Source organism: Copidosoma floridanum, unplaced genomic scaffold (genome assembly GCF_036245765.1).
Source record: "Copidosoma floridanum isolate Cflo_tuat_1 unplaced genomic scaffold, Cflo_Japanese_pri ptg000028l, whole genome shotgun sequence".
Lineage (NCBI taxonomy): Eukaryota > Metazoa > Arthropoda > Insecta > Hymenoptera > Encyrtidae > Copidosoma > Copidosoma floridanum.
The window spans coordinates 2967542-2984371 of record NW_028321905.1 but is presented as its reverse complement, the minus strand read 5'-3'; the positions used below and the strand labels follow the sequence as shown (position 1 = coordinate 2984371).

The window sequence follows — 16830 nt, the reverse complement described above, 5'->3', positions numbered from 1 at the left end:
ATCTATGAAGCATATTTGGCAAAAAACGCACTGGAAGAAAATATTCTGCAAAAAGTAAAGAAGTCTTTTTTCCAGAAATCGTGTAATTAAAATATGTTGCCCCATCAACTGAAACTATGTATAGCAAAATTTGTAATCAGGGAATATCATTACTATTTATGAAAAAAAAAAAAAAAAAAATCGTCGTAACGTAAAAATGAGGTTGTCTTGCTTCCTTAACTGAACTATAATGACGATATAGTCTATATAATAGTCTCTTTAAGTCCTACGAAAGCTACGACACAAATATTTTCACGGTAAAAAATTAATCGATACGGTTTCAGTATTTTTATGTCAGGGCTAGAAAGTTAGTTGAAGATTTGATGAACGAGCAAGTTTTATGTTTGACATCACTTAGGATTATCGGGTTTTACAGTTTTAGTGGATTTTGAAGTGTCTTTTGAAGTTATGAACCAATCCCGTCGTAGTGGAATTCAACTGACCTCAGATTTTGTGACTTTGAAGTCCTATGTCATTCCTTTTAAAAGCAAAATTGATGTGATGCCAGTCCATGCAATTAAGAAAATTTTAATATTTTAAGAAATCATATAATAAATTAACATTCAGTATAAACAAGTTTTTGCCGACCATCCCAGAGCATCAAGATAGAGAATATAATTTTTTTCGTGAGCAAATGATATTTAATATTTTTTTCTGGCCATTCATAGAACTTATACACATTGAATTAAAAATTTCTTTACTGAAACGTATTTTTTCATCTAAATAATTTCGATCATTGTCTTTTTTTTTTGGTGTAGGCAAAATAAAGCACTTTAGGATTCGAATTCGGATTCTAAAATTCAGTTAATATGTAGAAAAGCTACATTTTTTTTAGCAATTGGCAAATCCCCTTTGAAAAATTCTCTTCATTTATTCCATATTTTGTCACCTTCAATGTTTTCTAAAACTCAGAACCATGCAAAAAACTTGGGCAAATAACAGACATTACTTCTTTCAAAATCTATTCGTCATCTATTTTTTCAATATTATCTGGTAAACCCATTGCAATTGCAATATATTTCAACGTTACATATATTATTTCGTTAAATATTTTAATATCTTTGAACTATGTCAAACCAGTTACTTTCTCTAATACCAGTTTTTGAAAGATCTTTCATGATCTTTTGAAAATACAATGTTGAATCTACCTATGGCAGTGTTATGTATTAAATTTTTTCTTGTTTTCAACTAAAAATGTAGTATTCTAAGAAGTTTACATACTCTATGAATTTTGCAGAGTCATCATCTTTACTTATTTCAAACCAAACTGTTAACTGTATTTTGTAGTTTTTCGTAACTTATTGAATATCATCTTCTTTCAATACAAGTTTTTTTTGTTTTAAGGTAAACAGTAAAATTTACAACCGTATGATTTATACTACAAAGAAAAAATCCTTGCAATCTCCAAGCTTCTTCCATCGGACCTAAATATCCAGCATCGACGTAACTATTAATTTCATCAAATATTGCTTTGTCTTGACCTTTTAATTTATAATTATTGATTTATACTCAATCACTACCCTAAGAAATGTCGTCTTAAACATATTTTGTGCTTTGAATAGATGCATAGAATTCAACGTTAATATGATATTTACATAATATCAACAAAAATTTATTATAAGGTTAAACCGTCGAATTATCTACTAAAGTTTTTTTTTTTTTTTAAAGTTTGTAAACATGTTGTTTACAAGTAACATTTTCTTTTCTACAGCGCCCTTCAAACGCCCTTTCAGTTATGTTGAAACGTTTCTTGATTTTAAGTGTCTTTATAACAACACTATCGTAAAATTAGTCAACACAAAATAGTGTATTTTTAGAAGATCTGCAATTTTTGTGATGAAAATTTTGTCTTAAAATATGCTGTTTAAAAATAAAATGGTGTTAAACTATTTTTAGGTATTTTTAGACAATTTTTGTCGATTAAACCGTTAAGGCGGCGCTTTTGAAAAAATCTTACGGTACAAAAAAGTTTTATTTTGATAAGCTCTACAACTTTTGTATTGAATATTTGTTGCAGAATTGGAATTTATTTTTGTGACAGGTAAAAACCGTTTTTTTGGCCTTCTAACCTCAAAATAGCACCTTTGCCGCTTGATTTTGGGTTCTCAGGCGGAAAAATAGTATACGAAACTCGTTCGAAAAGGCTTCTTTACGAACTTTGTTACGGCCCTCACCTTCGGCTCGTGCCGTAAACCTTTCGGTTCGTAAATCGAAGCCTTTGAAAACTCTTACGTATTATATTATTTCGCAATATTTGCATATATTTTACTTTATAGAGGGTCTGGGTTCTTTTTAGAAAATGGTATTTTTATCTTAAAACGCTGCACTCAAAATGCTGTCGAAACTTTTCCATTTGATGAATTTTTAGACATCCGATTTGAAGTAACGAACAAAATTGTTGCCCATTTTTATCATAGTTACTCTAGTTAGTCAAGAAATTTAATGAAGTACATATATACTTCCACACATACACTATGTGACCAACTCAATTTACTTTCAGAGACAGTTGAAAATTTGTTTTATACTAAAAATAAACGATTCATAAGTGGTTATACTTTTTGTTCTGATAAAATTATAAGGCACTCCTATTCATTGATCCTGCTTAAAGAGTGAGTATATTAAAGAACTATTATTATGTAAACAACTTTAAAGAATGACATTGTATATAATTTATTAATAAAGTGATTTTTATTTGTTTGTATTTAGAAACATAATAAGAAAGAAACCTTAATTTTAAAAATAACAATAGACAACTAAAACATTGTTGAAAAATTTTTCTAGAAAAATTAAGTAAATATAAGGTAGTAAAGAATTGTATATTAAAATGAAATAAGAGATACTGTTGTAATAAAATTTTTTTAATAAATTAGTTATAATTATCATAAGTAAAAAATAATAATACAGTAATAGTTAGTAAGATAACCAGACACTAAAAAGGAAAATTTCTGAGAAAGTTTTCAACTTCCTATTACAATCTGTTTGTAAAGATTGGTACGTAAAGCGCACATAGAACAAAGCCCTCCTAGGATTTATTTTTTTATACCATACAGTCATTTTGAAGGGTCATTTTTTTACTATCCCCCACCTTTCTCTCTTGAGTCACCTTTCTACCATTTTTATAAAATTTAATTTTTATCTTTCCACCAGCTCAACCCCCTTCTAATGACTCTTTATCTCCACTTACAATTTCAAAGAATCCCTGCAACCTCATTTTTTATTAAAGTAAGATTCCATCGATTTTTAAGTTGGTTTTTTTGTGTTTAATTTTTGTTTGACCCCCCTTACACCACACTAATTAAGCTAACATTCTATCAGTTTGCACATAATTTTGTTGGTTGAATTGATATTATAACAGATATTGAGTAGATAAAAATCATGTTCATGGTTGTTTAAAATTGGAGAAAGTAAAATAACGTCATTTAAAATTTAAGGAAATTAAAAAATCCATGATGTGTGCTCTATACTTCTTAATAAGATTAATGAATCAAAAGCCAATAACCTTATCCTTGCATCTTATAACAGGTACAAACATTTTTAAATTACAAAACATCCATAACAATAACTCAAAAAAAACAACTTATTACAGCCAAGATTATGGAACTCATAAGAGAGTTGAAAATATTGTGAAAATTTTGAAATATAAATACTCCATGTAAAGATTGGAATTGTATTCGAAGAAGTCTTTTATCTTACTAACTAAAGTTAAAAATAAATACCATTTTAATATTGACTTTTTTATTTATTCATTGATGCATTTCAGAAAGGATGTATAATGGAACGAGACTATAAATAACCAAATTATGCAAACACAACTTTTATGCTGATATAATGGCAAAAATATTGGAAACGAAGATTTAATTTGAATAATAAATTTAAATATAGGTATTTTATCTTGTGTACCTTTCATGTTGTATGGAAAAAAATTTTCTTTAGTAGTAGCGTTTTCTATGACTATTTATACGTCACAGTTTGAAAGTCCTAACGAATTAGGTTTGTACTTAAAGAAACCGTTAATTTCGCACCATCATTTATATGTTGCATTGTCAAGGTGTTAAAAGCCCGAAAACATTTTGACAAAAAATAAAATAATAACTGAGCCACAGTAGTTCATGGCCTTGTTAAATTTGTGAATCAGAAAATGTTTAACTTATTGTATCTTTGTTAATTTTAGTATCATAATAAACTAATGGTTAACTGTATTTTTTATTTAATTATTTGCACTTAATGTTCCTACCTGTAACATTAAAAATGCTTCAAGTGTGAAAAGATGAACCAATGATAATATGATATTGTAAGGCAGTGTATAACATTTATGGCAAGCGGCGAGGGAGAATGGGGGCCGTGCTAAAGATAGGGTGGTGAAGAGAGCAAAAAGTATTCATTATTATTTTGTAAATTACATATTAGAAAGCATATTACCTTAATGTGCATGGATGTTGGAGGCTGTGAAGGAGGATAGAGTAGCGTAGGGGTAGCGGGGAGGCAAAAGTCTATTATGAGCCTCACACAAAACGTCTATAGAATCCACAGAAAATATAAGTCAGTAGGGGGCGGGTGATAAAGGGCTACTTTTTTGTTAGTTATTTCTAAATGAGTTAATCTAACAGAATAATGTTATGATTTTTCTTCATTTTGAAGGAGGGCTTTAATTAAAACATACAGTCAACAAATTGTTAAATATCAAAACCTCAAAGCAAGTTTTTTAAATAATTTAAAGATTGTGTAGGGAAAGAATCAACAACGGTCAATAATTGAAGGCATTAATTAGTTTACAACATTATCTTTTAGATTTTTACTTTGCTGTGCTAGGTACCACATTCAGTTCTCTTCTCAACAATAAGTTCAATCACTCCTAAACTAAATCATTAAGAAAAGTAAGTTAGTTAGAAATAAGGGTATATAGCTACATCTTCAAGAATTGTTAAATTGGCATCTCGACCGATTTCAATGGTGAAGGAAAAAAGGTCACTGAGATGTTGCACCAAATTCGATCATGCTTAACTGTGAAATTAGCAGTGGAAGCCACATTCCAATATGAATATAATTAACAACATTTTATTCAAGTAACGGCTATTTACATATTTGCAGAGTACAATAATAATTAAAAATAACTATAATGAACTATGTGCCTAGACTTGCCACTGATTTTCAACGAGCCGCAATGATTAAAACTAATTTCTTGTGCGGCAATTCAAAACGTTTGTTCAAACAATCTTAGCTGTTCGAGGGCTTCAAGGCAAGAGACGCGAGAGAGGCGATCCGTACGAGCCAATGAAGCAGCGGTCTAGCCATCGCAAAAGAAGGAGAGGCTTCTCCTAGTTACAATGGACAGTTGACGATTCAAAACAAAACTATATATGACCTCTTCCTTCGTACGCGACAGGGCGGCCCTGATGGAGCTAACTGAAAATCTCAATAAATTCAACTTAAATCCCAACATACTCCCTGCCTTGCTGACTCCCTGTCAGCAAGCTAGAAAAAAAACATCCTAACGCAGGCTTGCTTTACAACCAATATCCTCACATTTTTGAAAGGTAACCTTCTACAAAATATATCTAATACCGTTGAAATATAAATTAAATATTATCAATATCAAGTGGCAAAAGTTCGTACAAAATTAAAGTTCAACAAAAGATATTAAAAAAATGCCCTGAGCCGCAAACACAAAGACGCTTAATTGAACTACAGCCATACATTTAATCTATGATCAACTATAACATACTGTATAGAATACAATGCAAAACATTCAACCAAGCTAAATGATTTTATGCTCTTAAAAAATGTCCAGTTTCATTAATTTAACAGTTACTATAATAATTAACATTTACAGTCCATATTTAAAAACAGTCCATTTCATTTCACTATTAATTTTACATTACTTCTCAGCTCTCGATTGGTTTTTCAAGTACTCTTCAGTTTCTAGCTCAGTGGGCAACCTAATCAGCTTTACAATTGGACGAACCAAAACAGAAGTGGATGTCTTCAACGTAACAACTCGTACCAGATTATCCTTACCCATATGTACTTCCAAAACTCGTGCTAAAGGCCATTGAGCTGGTGGAGTGAGCTCGTCCTTGACCAGCACAACATCTCCCTTTTTAAAGTTGAGAACTGGTCTAAGACACTTATTTCGCTGCTGCAACTGATTTAGTATTTCCTTACGCCAACGCGACTAAAATGCGTTTCGTATGCCGACTATTTGACTCCAGCGCTGCTTCAAAGTTGTAGAGACGTCTGGCTCGCTGTATGGTTCAGGATGCGACAGTAAAGCAGATCCCACCAAGAAATGTCCCAGAGTCAGGGCCAGATCGTCCAAGGCATCTCCACTTAAAGGACACAACGGACGTGAGTTCAAACATCCCTCGACTTGAGCAGCGAGCGTGGAGAGCTCCTTAAAGGTCAATGTAGCATTTCCTAGTGCGCGTCGGAGATAATACATGAAACTGCGCACTGCAGCCTCCTACAAGCCTCCAAAGTGAGGAGCGCAGGGGGGAGGGAATAAGTTTCCATGCCGTTCCCCGCACCGCCAAGCGACCCGAGACTTCACTAACGAATCCAAACGATCGTGAAAACATCCTTTTAAGCTCGGATGCCGCTCCTCGAAAATTCGTTGCATGGTCAGAGTAAAGTTCCAAACAGCATCCACGCCAAGCCACAAATCTAGCATACGCTGCTAAAAAGGCTTCTGTTGACGGATCTGAATCTATCTCGATGTGCACGGCCCTGGTCACGAGGCAAACAAAAATTGCGATGTAGCCCTTTGTAGTTCTCGCACCCCTACCTCTCGAAAAGAGTACCAGAATCGGGCCCGCGTAATCCACGCCAGTGCCCGAAAAAGGACGCTGTGGCTCCAGTCTGATCGACGGTAGCGGGGCCATCTGTTGCTGATTGTGCCGCTGAGAAAAACGGAGGCATTTTACGCATCGATGTCAAACTCCGGACACCATTCGTCGATCCTGAAGTATCCACAACGAACAGCCAATGTGGGACAGCATAAACCCCCATGGAGAGTGAGCATATAAACTTCCTCTATGAGTGGTCTCACCAACAGACACCTGCCCAGCAAGACCACCGGATGCTTCTCCTGGAAGGACAACGACGACTCCTGCAATCGGCCTCCCACTCGAATTAGGCCCTGCTCAAACACAAAGGGCGCCAGGCGGGCCAACGACGACGACCTTGGACGTGCTTGTTGCTGCAACAAAATTTTCTTTTCGTTAGAAAACTTATATGCCTGAATTGCGCGATAACAAGCAAAACGAACCCAACGATACTCTTTAGCTGTCAACTTTCGAATTTCTTGCTGATTCAACGGCTCAGCCTCTCCATGCAACCAGAGTCCGCAGTACCCCACAATACTTAGTACTCGTCAGAAACTTGAGTGTTTTTCCAACTTGGTGAGCACGTCCAATTCCACCTCTGATTAAGCGATACATACGGCAATCTCTGCCTCTTTCTGCTCCTCCAGCGACGAGTCCGCATGTTTGTCGATTGAGGGCCACTCTGAACTCGACCGGGTCAGCCAAGCGGGTCCTTTCCACCAGAGGTTGTGCATCGAAAGCTAAGAGGGCGTTATCCCTCTAGTAGCACAGTCCGCAGGATTGTACGCTGAACGGACGTGATGCCACTGTGCTTGCGGTACAGACGTTATTATCTCGCTGATACGATTGGCCACGAATGTTTGCCAGCGAGACGGGTGTGATGCAAGCCAATCCAGTACCACCCTCAAGTCCGTCATAAGTGAAACTCGCTGGGCGTCCCTCTCAGCCGAGCCAAAACACCCGCCGCCAAACGTGCCAGAAGCTGAGCGCCGCATAACTCAAGCCTGGGAAGAGTCTGCACCTTAACGGGTGCAATCTTTGTTTTGGCCATCAACAACACGGACGAGCGACCTGGAAGCACTTCGTGGATCACAGCGGCGTAAGCACGCTTGGAGGCGTCCGCGAAGCCATGCAGAATCCAGCCATCTCCCTCAAACCCACCAATCCAGCGCTCTATCTTTATCTCAGCAATATTTGCCAGCGAGGATCGAAAGGCTATCCATTTTTTACGTAACTCGTCGGGCACCAGCTCATCCCAATCGATTCCTGAAAGTCAAATATCCTGTAACACAATTTTTGCTGTTATTAACGTGGGAGCCAGCCAGCCCATTGGATCGAAAAGTCGTGAAATATCCGAAAGTATCTTTCTCTTGGTGAGCTCCACAGAAGCCGACGCCCTTTCTAATTTGAAGCTAAAAACGTCCCCTCCAGGCTGCCATGAAAGCCCCAAAGCAGAGACGCTCTCCTCGAGTCTGACGGCGATCTCAGACTCAGCCAACGCGTTCAAATCTCTCAGCAACACAGGATCATTGGCTGCCCACTTTTCCAGCGACATACCAGCAGTCTTCAGGATAGCTATCAGCTAATCCCTGCGACGCAATGCTGACCTCGTATCATCGGCGCCGCCAAACGCATCGTCAACGTACATCTGATGGCATAAAACCTCCGCGACATTTACTGAGAACGAGTTCAAAGAATTTTCTTTTTTATGCTCACCCTCGGCAGCATTTAACGCCTCGATCACTTTTGAAGTTATGTCTCTTGACTGTACGGACTCAGAATGAAGCAAAGTATTGTGCTTTTTTCCGCTCTTGATACATTTTTTTCCGAAGGACAATCATTACAAAAGTGAGAATCCAGTAAACAATTCAAACACAACTTGGCTTTCTTGCATGTAAAAGAACGTTCGTGTTGAGACATACTATCAAATTAAGGGGATTTATACAATGAATGTTTTTCCTTGCAAAGTACACAGGATAGTGTAAATCTTTTCTTCGTTTTCGAATCACCTTGAGGCCTCGAGCTCGCCTCAGCCGAAACGTTTGCTAATATTTGTTTACTATTAGCTTTATCGTGTTGAATGTGTTAAACACTCTTTCCTCCCTCTCTATTTGCGGCTCCAAAATCAAACGAAGCATGTGCTTGCTCCAAGGTCTGTGTGTGATGCTCAATGAAAACGACCAATTCGGAATAAGTTGGGTTGGCTTGTTTTATTTCCCAACCTTCTCAACTTAGTGAATCCAATTTTCTAACTACACAATGGATTATCCAATTATAATGTAGCACTGGACAATCAAGATCCTTCAAGGCCCGAACTGATTCTTGTGTTTTATCTAAGATCTGAATTAAATCTTGCAGATTTCCAGGTCTTACCGTTGGCAGATTTATTAGGCTTACAATTTGTCCCACGCAACATTAAAGTTAGTGTCTGTTATTTCTAAACCCTTTAATTTCTGCAGAGCTGAGCCTTGTATAACCGTTAGCAAATGCTGTAATTTAACAGCCTTGGGCATTTCCCGATCAATCACAAGCAATGTGAAAAGTTGTTTAAACGACTCTCATTCTTCGTGTTTACCCAAAAAAGTCAGAAGAGTTAGAGAGGGAAATTTCGCTTTTATTAAATTATTAGCATGATGGTACGCATTTATCACCGGGGAAGTCACATGCTTGCGCTCCAATTCGATAACAAAATCATTCAACTCGCCTAACGAATCAAAGTACGCCTCAACAACCTGATCAAGTAATTGCTTCACGTAATAATTGTGTGATGCTAAAATATCTTTATTCCCTTAAATTAAAGTGTCTTTTTTAAAGTTCTCGAACGCGTTCCTAATTCTCTTTCCCATTGTAACCTGATCCGTATACCACTTTTCCAACATTCTAATCGAACTATCTAGCTATCCGTAAGAAGCAACACAAACTTTTACAACCGATTCTCATACGAGTGCACCTCGCTCGATTATCCAACAAGAGAGACAGAGAGAGAGAGAGAGAGAGAGAGAGAGAGAGAGTCAACATTAATAACGCACGCGTACCTGTTTTGCAGTCGCCGCAGTGAACCCCCTTCTCACCTCACTCGCAGCCGTTTAAATGCTGAAGAAGGCTGGCTGTACGCGAACACCGTGAGAAGGCGGAGAAGAGGCCTATAGCACTTAAGTCCGCACCCCTCTCCGCCCTGTGGCAATTTGGCGAAAGAAAGCCACGAAACTGTTGTCGAAGCGCTGACAACGACTCCAATCTAAACAATACACGTACTCCTGTTGCCTCTCGATACTTCTCTCTTCGATAACTGCTTGCTGTTTCTGAACCACGTTCTGCTACCAAAATGCTAAATTGGCATCTCGACCGATTTTAATGGTGAAGGAAAAAAGGTCACTGAGATGTTGCAGCTAATTCGATAATGCTTAACTGTGAAATAAGCAGTGGAGGCAACTTTCCAATATGAATATAATTAACAAAGTTTTATTCAAGTAACGGCTGTTTACACATTTACAGAGTACAATAATAATTAAGAATTACTATAATGAACTATGTGCCTAGACTTGCCACTGATTTTCAATGAGCTGTGCGCACTACAAAATTTCCTTTAGCGAGCGAGATAAAATTAAATGACAACGAAATTCGTCTATGATACCTGCTAACCCAATGGGAGCCAGCAAAGCGACAGGCGATCCAAGTATGAAGTGAGCTTGATCCGCACAACAATAATACAATGATTAAAACTTATTTCTTTTGCCGCAATTTAAAACGTTTTACTTAAACGATCTTATCTGTTCGAGGGCTTCAAGGCAAGAGACGTGAGAGAGGCGATCCGTACGAGCCAACAAACTAGCGGTCTAGCCATCGCAAAAGAAGGAGAGGCTTCTCCTAGTTACAATGGGCAGTTAACCATTAAAAAAAAAATTATATAATGACCTCTTCTGTCGTACGCGACAGGGCGGCCCTGACGGCACGAACTTTAAATCCCAATAAATTCAACTTAAATGCTAACAAGAATATATACGCAACGAGATATACTTATAAAGAAATTATTCATCATCACCAATAACCGCATATTAATAGCAGATGGAAATGAATTGAAAAAAATGCAGCAATACGAAATCAACGAGAGAGTTTTTTGTGGTTTGATTTTGTAGACAGTTGATGTAAAGAGGAGTATGTATAACTTGGGTCATTTGAGTGTGACTATACGGTTTGATAGGAAGAAGTTATTAGCACGAAAATATGTATTTGTGTACATCTCCCGTATAATCAGTATATTACTTAACAATTGTTGTTGTTCTCATTTCTATAATTATTGTTGTACAAAAAGCACTCACCACTTTCTTACAACTTAATTTTATGTACTGCACTATGGCTTTCCACAAAATCACGTACAGAAATCATTCTACTCAAAAAAGTTGTATAGTTAGGATAGTTCCTCACAATAACTTACACTTTAATATAGTACTGTTTAAATTTATTTTGTAGAAACCTTACAAAATACTATTATTTATAAAGGATGCGTACTTCCCGCGCACTTGCCGGGTACTTCCTGGGTACTTGGCGGGTACTTCCCGGGCACTTGGCGGGTACTTCCCGGGCACTTGGTGGGGACTTAGTTCGATTAAATTTATTTTCCGTATGTTGTAAACTATTTTTTATTCTCAATGTGTCAGTTTATATTGATGGTTCAGTTTTAACTGAATAAAGATGTACATCAAACAAACATTTTATTAACGTGACATTTTAAAATTATTATTCAATACACTGTAAAGTTTATGATTTTTTTGAATAGATGTTCCATAATTTTTGTTGAAATAATTAGATAGTATTGAGAGCATTTTCAAACGTATTATTTTAAAGTATGTAAGACATACCCAACAACAATATTTTTGACCAAGAGGTCGACTATTTTTGCAAAAATACTATCGTGTGGAGTGGAAAAATCCCAACTGATATGGTGTTTTACTTTTATTTGAGGCAACATTACTTAAGTATAAAAATTCAAAGATGTTTTTGTCCAACATGAGAGCGAGAAAGACAGTAAGCACGTGGATAAACAACTGACAACATAAGGAGCAGACAATATTTACCTTAAGGAGGCTTGGGCGTTTGGTGTCGTATCTATTGAGAGGCCTCTGTGGAGTACCATTTAATTCAAAATCGCCCAAGCCTCCTTAAGGTAAAAATTTTTACATCCAACTTTCAAGTTACCAGCAGTAGCTGACGCTCTTGCGTGCGCACATGGATATAGTTCTCACTGCTTACCGACTAAGCTCCAATAACAATGTGGCAACGTTGCGAGTTCATGCGGGTGCGCTATAGCCTTCTAACCCCATTAAGGGGTAGTTTGGAACGTATTTTCAAACGGCTCCCATTTAAAAGCTATTTGCCCTAAAAAATTAATTCCAACGGGGTTCGCGTCAGAAGAAATCGCTCTATACGCGGTTCTCGGGAAATTCCACCGTTACATATCATGCTGTATATTGCTGAGAAGAGAGGTATGTGGTAACTCTTAGAGATGTGGTTATGTCATACGGAAGTGTTTTTACATATAAATATATCATTACAATGCTCATTTTTTCTTATTTCTCATTTCTTAGATAATTGTCCTGCATAGCATTGACCGCACTTGCATGTTATTTTATAAAATACGTTACATTTGTTGATTTTATTTATCATATCTTTCCAATCATTATTGAAATTGTTAAACTGACTTCGTGATTTGAAGATAATTTTTTCATCGTATTTTATTGTAATGGATATTAAAATGTACTCACATTGTTTTGTACACAGTAAAACTACAAAATCATTATAACTTTTTGTACTTGAGCTTTCATGAATATTGTTTGATGGGAACTTACCACCTATTTTCAATCATTGAAAGCCATTATACTTTATAACTATTATATGTGAATATTCAGACAAATAACAGTAAAAACAAATAAATAAATAAAAAGTAACTTTTAAAAAAATGACTGATTTTTTAAATTAAAATGCATTTATTAAATAATATAAAATCTAGACCCAAATAGTCTTTTGATAAAACAATCGTTTATACAAACGTTGTAAAGTTAATAATCACACATACTGCTTGAATGTTAACTAAATGAAAAAAAAACTATACTCTTTAAAAAAATTAATAATAAATAACCTATTAGGGTAAGTAAAACCAATAACGCTAATTTTTATATAAAGACTGGCATTAGGTATTAATGTTTTCCGGTCCCTTTAAGGTAAAAAACACAATAATTCTAAACCCTGGATAGTTGAAATCCAACATTAGACTTCTAAAATATAAGTGGTTGTACATGCACCTACATAGATGAACATGGAGATACATTTAAAAGTGTGATGTATATTTATTTTCTATACTATAACAAATTTTTAGCTGTTTTTGAGAACGATACTTTCAACTATTCATAACAATGAAATTTATATTAAAAAAAAATTCATAATACCCTTTTATCGAAAAAGGGTCGTAGCTTCTTATATAAGAATGTTAGTTATCCTTAGTAATCAAAAACAAGACGTTATTAAACACTACATCTACCAATAAATTTAATTATTGTATTTGGTTGTTAGTTTTTTTCGAGCATATTGTTGTTCTACCAACTACTGGCAAGTTGACCACAGAAAAATATTTTGGGGCTCAGCGTAGTATAACTTTTTTACATAGAGCCTTGCAATATCCCCTTTCCCTTATCTTTCATTTCAGTAAGCTTTAAATGCAAATTATTTGCAACACTTTTTTTTATAAGAAATATAATACTTGCACTGAATATACTTAGGAACTGTTTCATTTTTTAAAGTATTTTTTTCTACAACCTGATAGTAAAATAAGTTATGAAAACAAGGACTTATCGAACCAGAGTAATAAGTTACTGAAGAAAAAAAAGGGCAGTAAAAAAGTGAGAAGTGATTGGTGAAATATTTAGAAGAAAATACATCCGAAGCATATAAAATTTTATTAGCAGATAATGTTTACATACAATACATTCAAAAATCGAGTGTTAATTCGTAATGACGCATGTAAAAAATCTTTCATGAAAAATAAATGTAATGACGCATGTAAAAAATCTTTTATAAAGCTTTGATATAATGATTAATAAAGGATAAAAGTCATACTTACTGATGAATATTCTACTTTAAGAATATCCTCTCGTTGGTGGGTGTTTAAATATTCTTTGTACACCCTGGAGCTTCGAACCTGATTCTCTAATGCATTTCTATTTTTGCTTAGTAAAATTTCTCTGCTAAACACATTTGAAGTCTGATAATCTGAAAAATATGAAAATCAATCAGTTTATAATTTCATCGTAGCAAGATTATTCAATTCAGTACTTTTAAGTACTACAAGTTATCCAGATGTTATTTTCCTATTTTTCTTACATTGTCTAAAAATTAGAATTTGGATGTGTAATATTGAGTTAGTGACGAAACCTTAACATTTGCCGTTGATTTCTTTTTTCATTTTTATTTTTATTCCTCGATCTCTACAACTTTATCTTGGAGTATTGACTTTTGTACTTTGATCTCTAAAATTTGTTAACCTTCGATATAAGAATTTGATATAGTATCCTTATGTAGGTGCTTTAATACGTATGACTGAATAAATTTATAAGGATCGTTGAATATCTCGATTTAATTAATATAGTAGTTCTCTTGTTTGTGCACATCTATATTTAAATGCATGTTTCAGTTAAGTATATTACCAAGACTGTATCTCAAATAAAAGTTATGTCATTTTGTCTTAAGCTCATGGATTTCATTTCTCTAATTCTTAATTGAATTTCAAAAATTTAAGTGTATTTTGGTTTCATATTCAAGATACATTGTATTTAAGTTCAGTACGTGCTTTTTTTCAAGCTGCTTAACCTTCTTCGTGTAAATATTTTTTGCTTACCATGAGCACTAAGTGCAACTGTCACTTTGCGCCTTGGTGCAACTCTTTGCGCCCTTGAAATTACTTTAGACCCGCGGGTGGAAAAGTGTTTCTCACCTTCCAGGCTTAAAGTACTTTTCTGCCCTAGGGCTTAAAATGATTTAATGGATGCAAAGTGTACTTTTCGCCCTCGATACGAAAAACATAATATGCGACTCGGGCATTAACATACAACAATCGCGCCCTTCGGGCGCTCATGTTTGTACTTTGTGCCCTAGTGAAGTAATGTAAAATTAATCTTCTTATAAATCATCCCACAAGTGTTTGACTACTAGGTCTGAGCATGATATATGGATCATGTTTAACATGTGAGAAAGTACCAGAGATAAGGCAAAGCTACATTAGTGCCGCAAGCGCAATTCTCCTTATAGCCATGAGTATCACTTCTAGATTCCAAATAAGTTTGCGAAAAGCAATAAAATAAAAATATTTAAAGACAATGAAAAAAGCTCAGATGAAGAGAATGAGTGATAAGGGAACTAGAAAGTGAAATCAACGTAACTGAGATAGCTGAGACAGAGACAGTGCACTAGATTGGTCAAAGCTCTGTCACACTTTAAAGCACTTTATTCTTGACAGCTCTATTGAATGTGTTTCTATCAACGAATACATTATAATTTTTTTTTTTACTTCTTTTACACTTAAAACTAATGGAATTTTTAATGCACCATAAGCTTTTTATATATAATCTTGCTACACATAAGCATGCTGTCAACAACTACAACAAACTAGTTTCATAAACAAGTAAATCATAAACTGTAGTGTGCTAAGTGTAAATAATGACTTTTTTGTAGGAAATCAGATCATGGTTAATAGTTATTTCGATTATGTAAAATATATTAATAGTGTGACATGTGATAGTAGTGACCTTTGTTTGTCATATTTCATGCACAGCAGTAAAAACAGTGATAGCGACAGTGAAATTTTTGTAAGAAATTATTTCGACAATAATAGTGGTAGTGATATTTACAGGATGTTCAGTTACCAAGCAAAATATTTCAATCGATAGAACGTTTTTGTTTAAACAATTTTAGATCCTATTTGGAACGAAATTAAGCAGCTGTTAAAATTAAAGAAAACACTATACGGCTTCTTAAAAAAAAAACGTTCGTGGAGATAAATGTGAATTCTGTGGTGTAACCTATTGGAAAAAAGCCAATAATACAAACATAAAGTGACAATTTTATAGGAGCATAAACGGCTGGATATGCTTCAGCTATACTAGGATACATAAGAATCAGTAGGAGCTGTACATAAAGTAAACATATTTTTAACTATTCTTTTTTCGACTAACTTGACAGCTTCCTTTCATCTTGATATAATAGGTTTAGTTGTACATAAATACTGATGGTAGTAGAGGCTTCTGTCTCTTTCTCTCTTTCTTAAAAGATTTTGCATGTTCTCCCCAATCGTCATACCACCTCACAAACACTTTGGCCCTGTCAAAGCAATCTCCTACTCAGTACTACAGGCAGGGCGTGGTTCTCTGTCCCTTTTTTTTTCATTCTTATTCACAACAAGATTTTTCATACTCAACTTACAAATACATACATGCAACAATTTGGCTTCTTTAAAGCAGGTCCCTAACCAGGTGGTAGGGATTTGTTATAACAGATCAAAGCGTTGCAATAACTACTAATATGGATATCTTTAGTCTATCAATTAATCCACGTAGAATATAAATAAATTTCAGTTTGATTCTACGCAAAACATACATAGCAAAATTACACAGATGTTACGCTAATCATCTAGGTAAAATGTATGAAAAATGTATTAATACTTATTAAGGAATAAATTTAGGTTTTGGGTAAAAATCATATGGTAAATTTGAAAGGTCATTCGGAAAGAATATTTAAGTATAGAGACACTTTGGCTCGTAAGCTAGGTAAGCACTTTGATAGAATTTTTTGAACACTTTCATAAGTCTATTTATTAGGATGTTGATCAATATAACATTGAGAATGAGTAAAACATTTAAGACGCTATGCCAATGTAGAATATGTGTTCACACATTCATACAGATACACCGACGTTGGCACTGCA

General features: G+C 34.9%; 1 protein-coding gene across 1 annotated transcript in view; it reads right to left on the bottom strand.

Moving 5' to 3' along the window:
* Nucleotides 1–16830, bottom strand: part of Mgat1 (alpha-1,3-mannosyl-glycoprotein 2-beta-N-acetylglucosaminyltransferase) — a 511064-nt gene that overhangs the window by 303983 nt on the left and 190251 nt on the right. The window contains exon 4 of the mRNA XM_014357434.2: nt 13975–14123. Within this exon, the coding sequence (XP_014212920.2) occupies nt 13975–14123 (149 nt within the window). The remainder of the gene's footprint in view (nt 1–13974; nt 14124–16830) is intronic.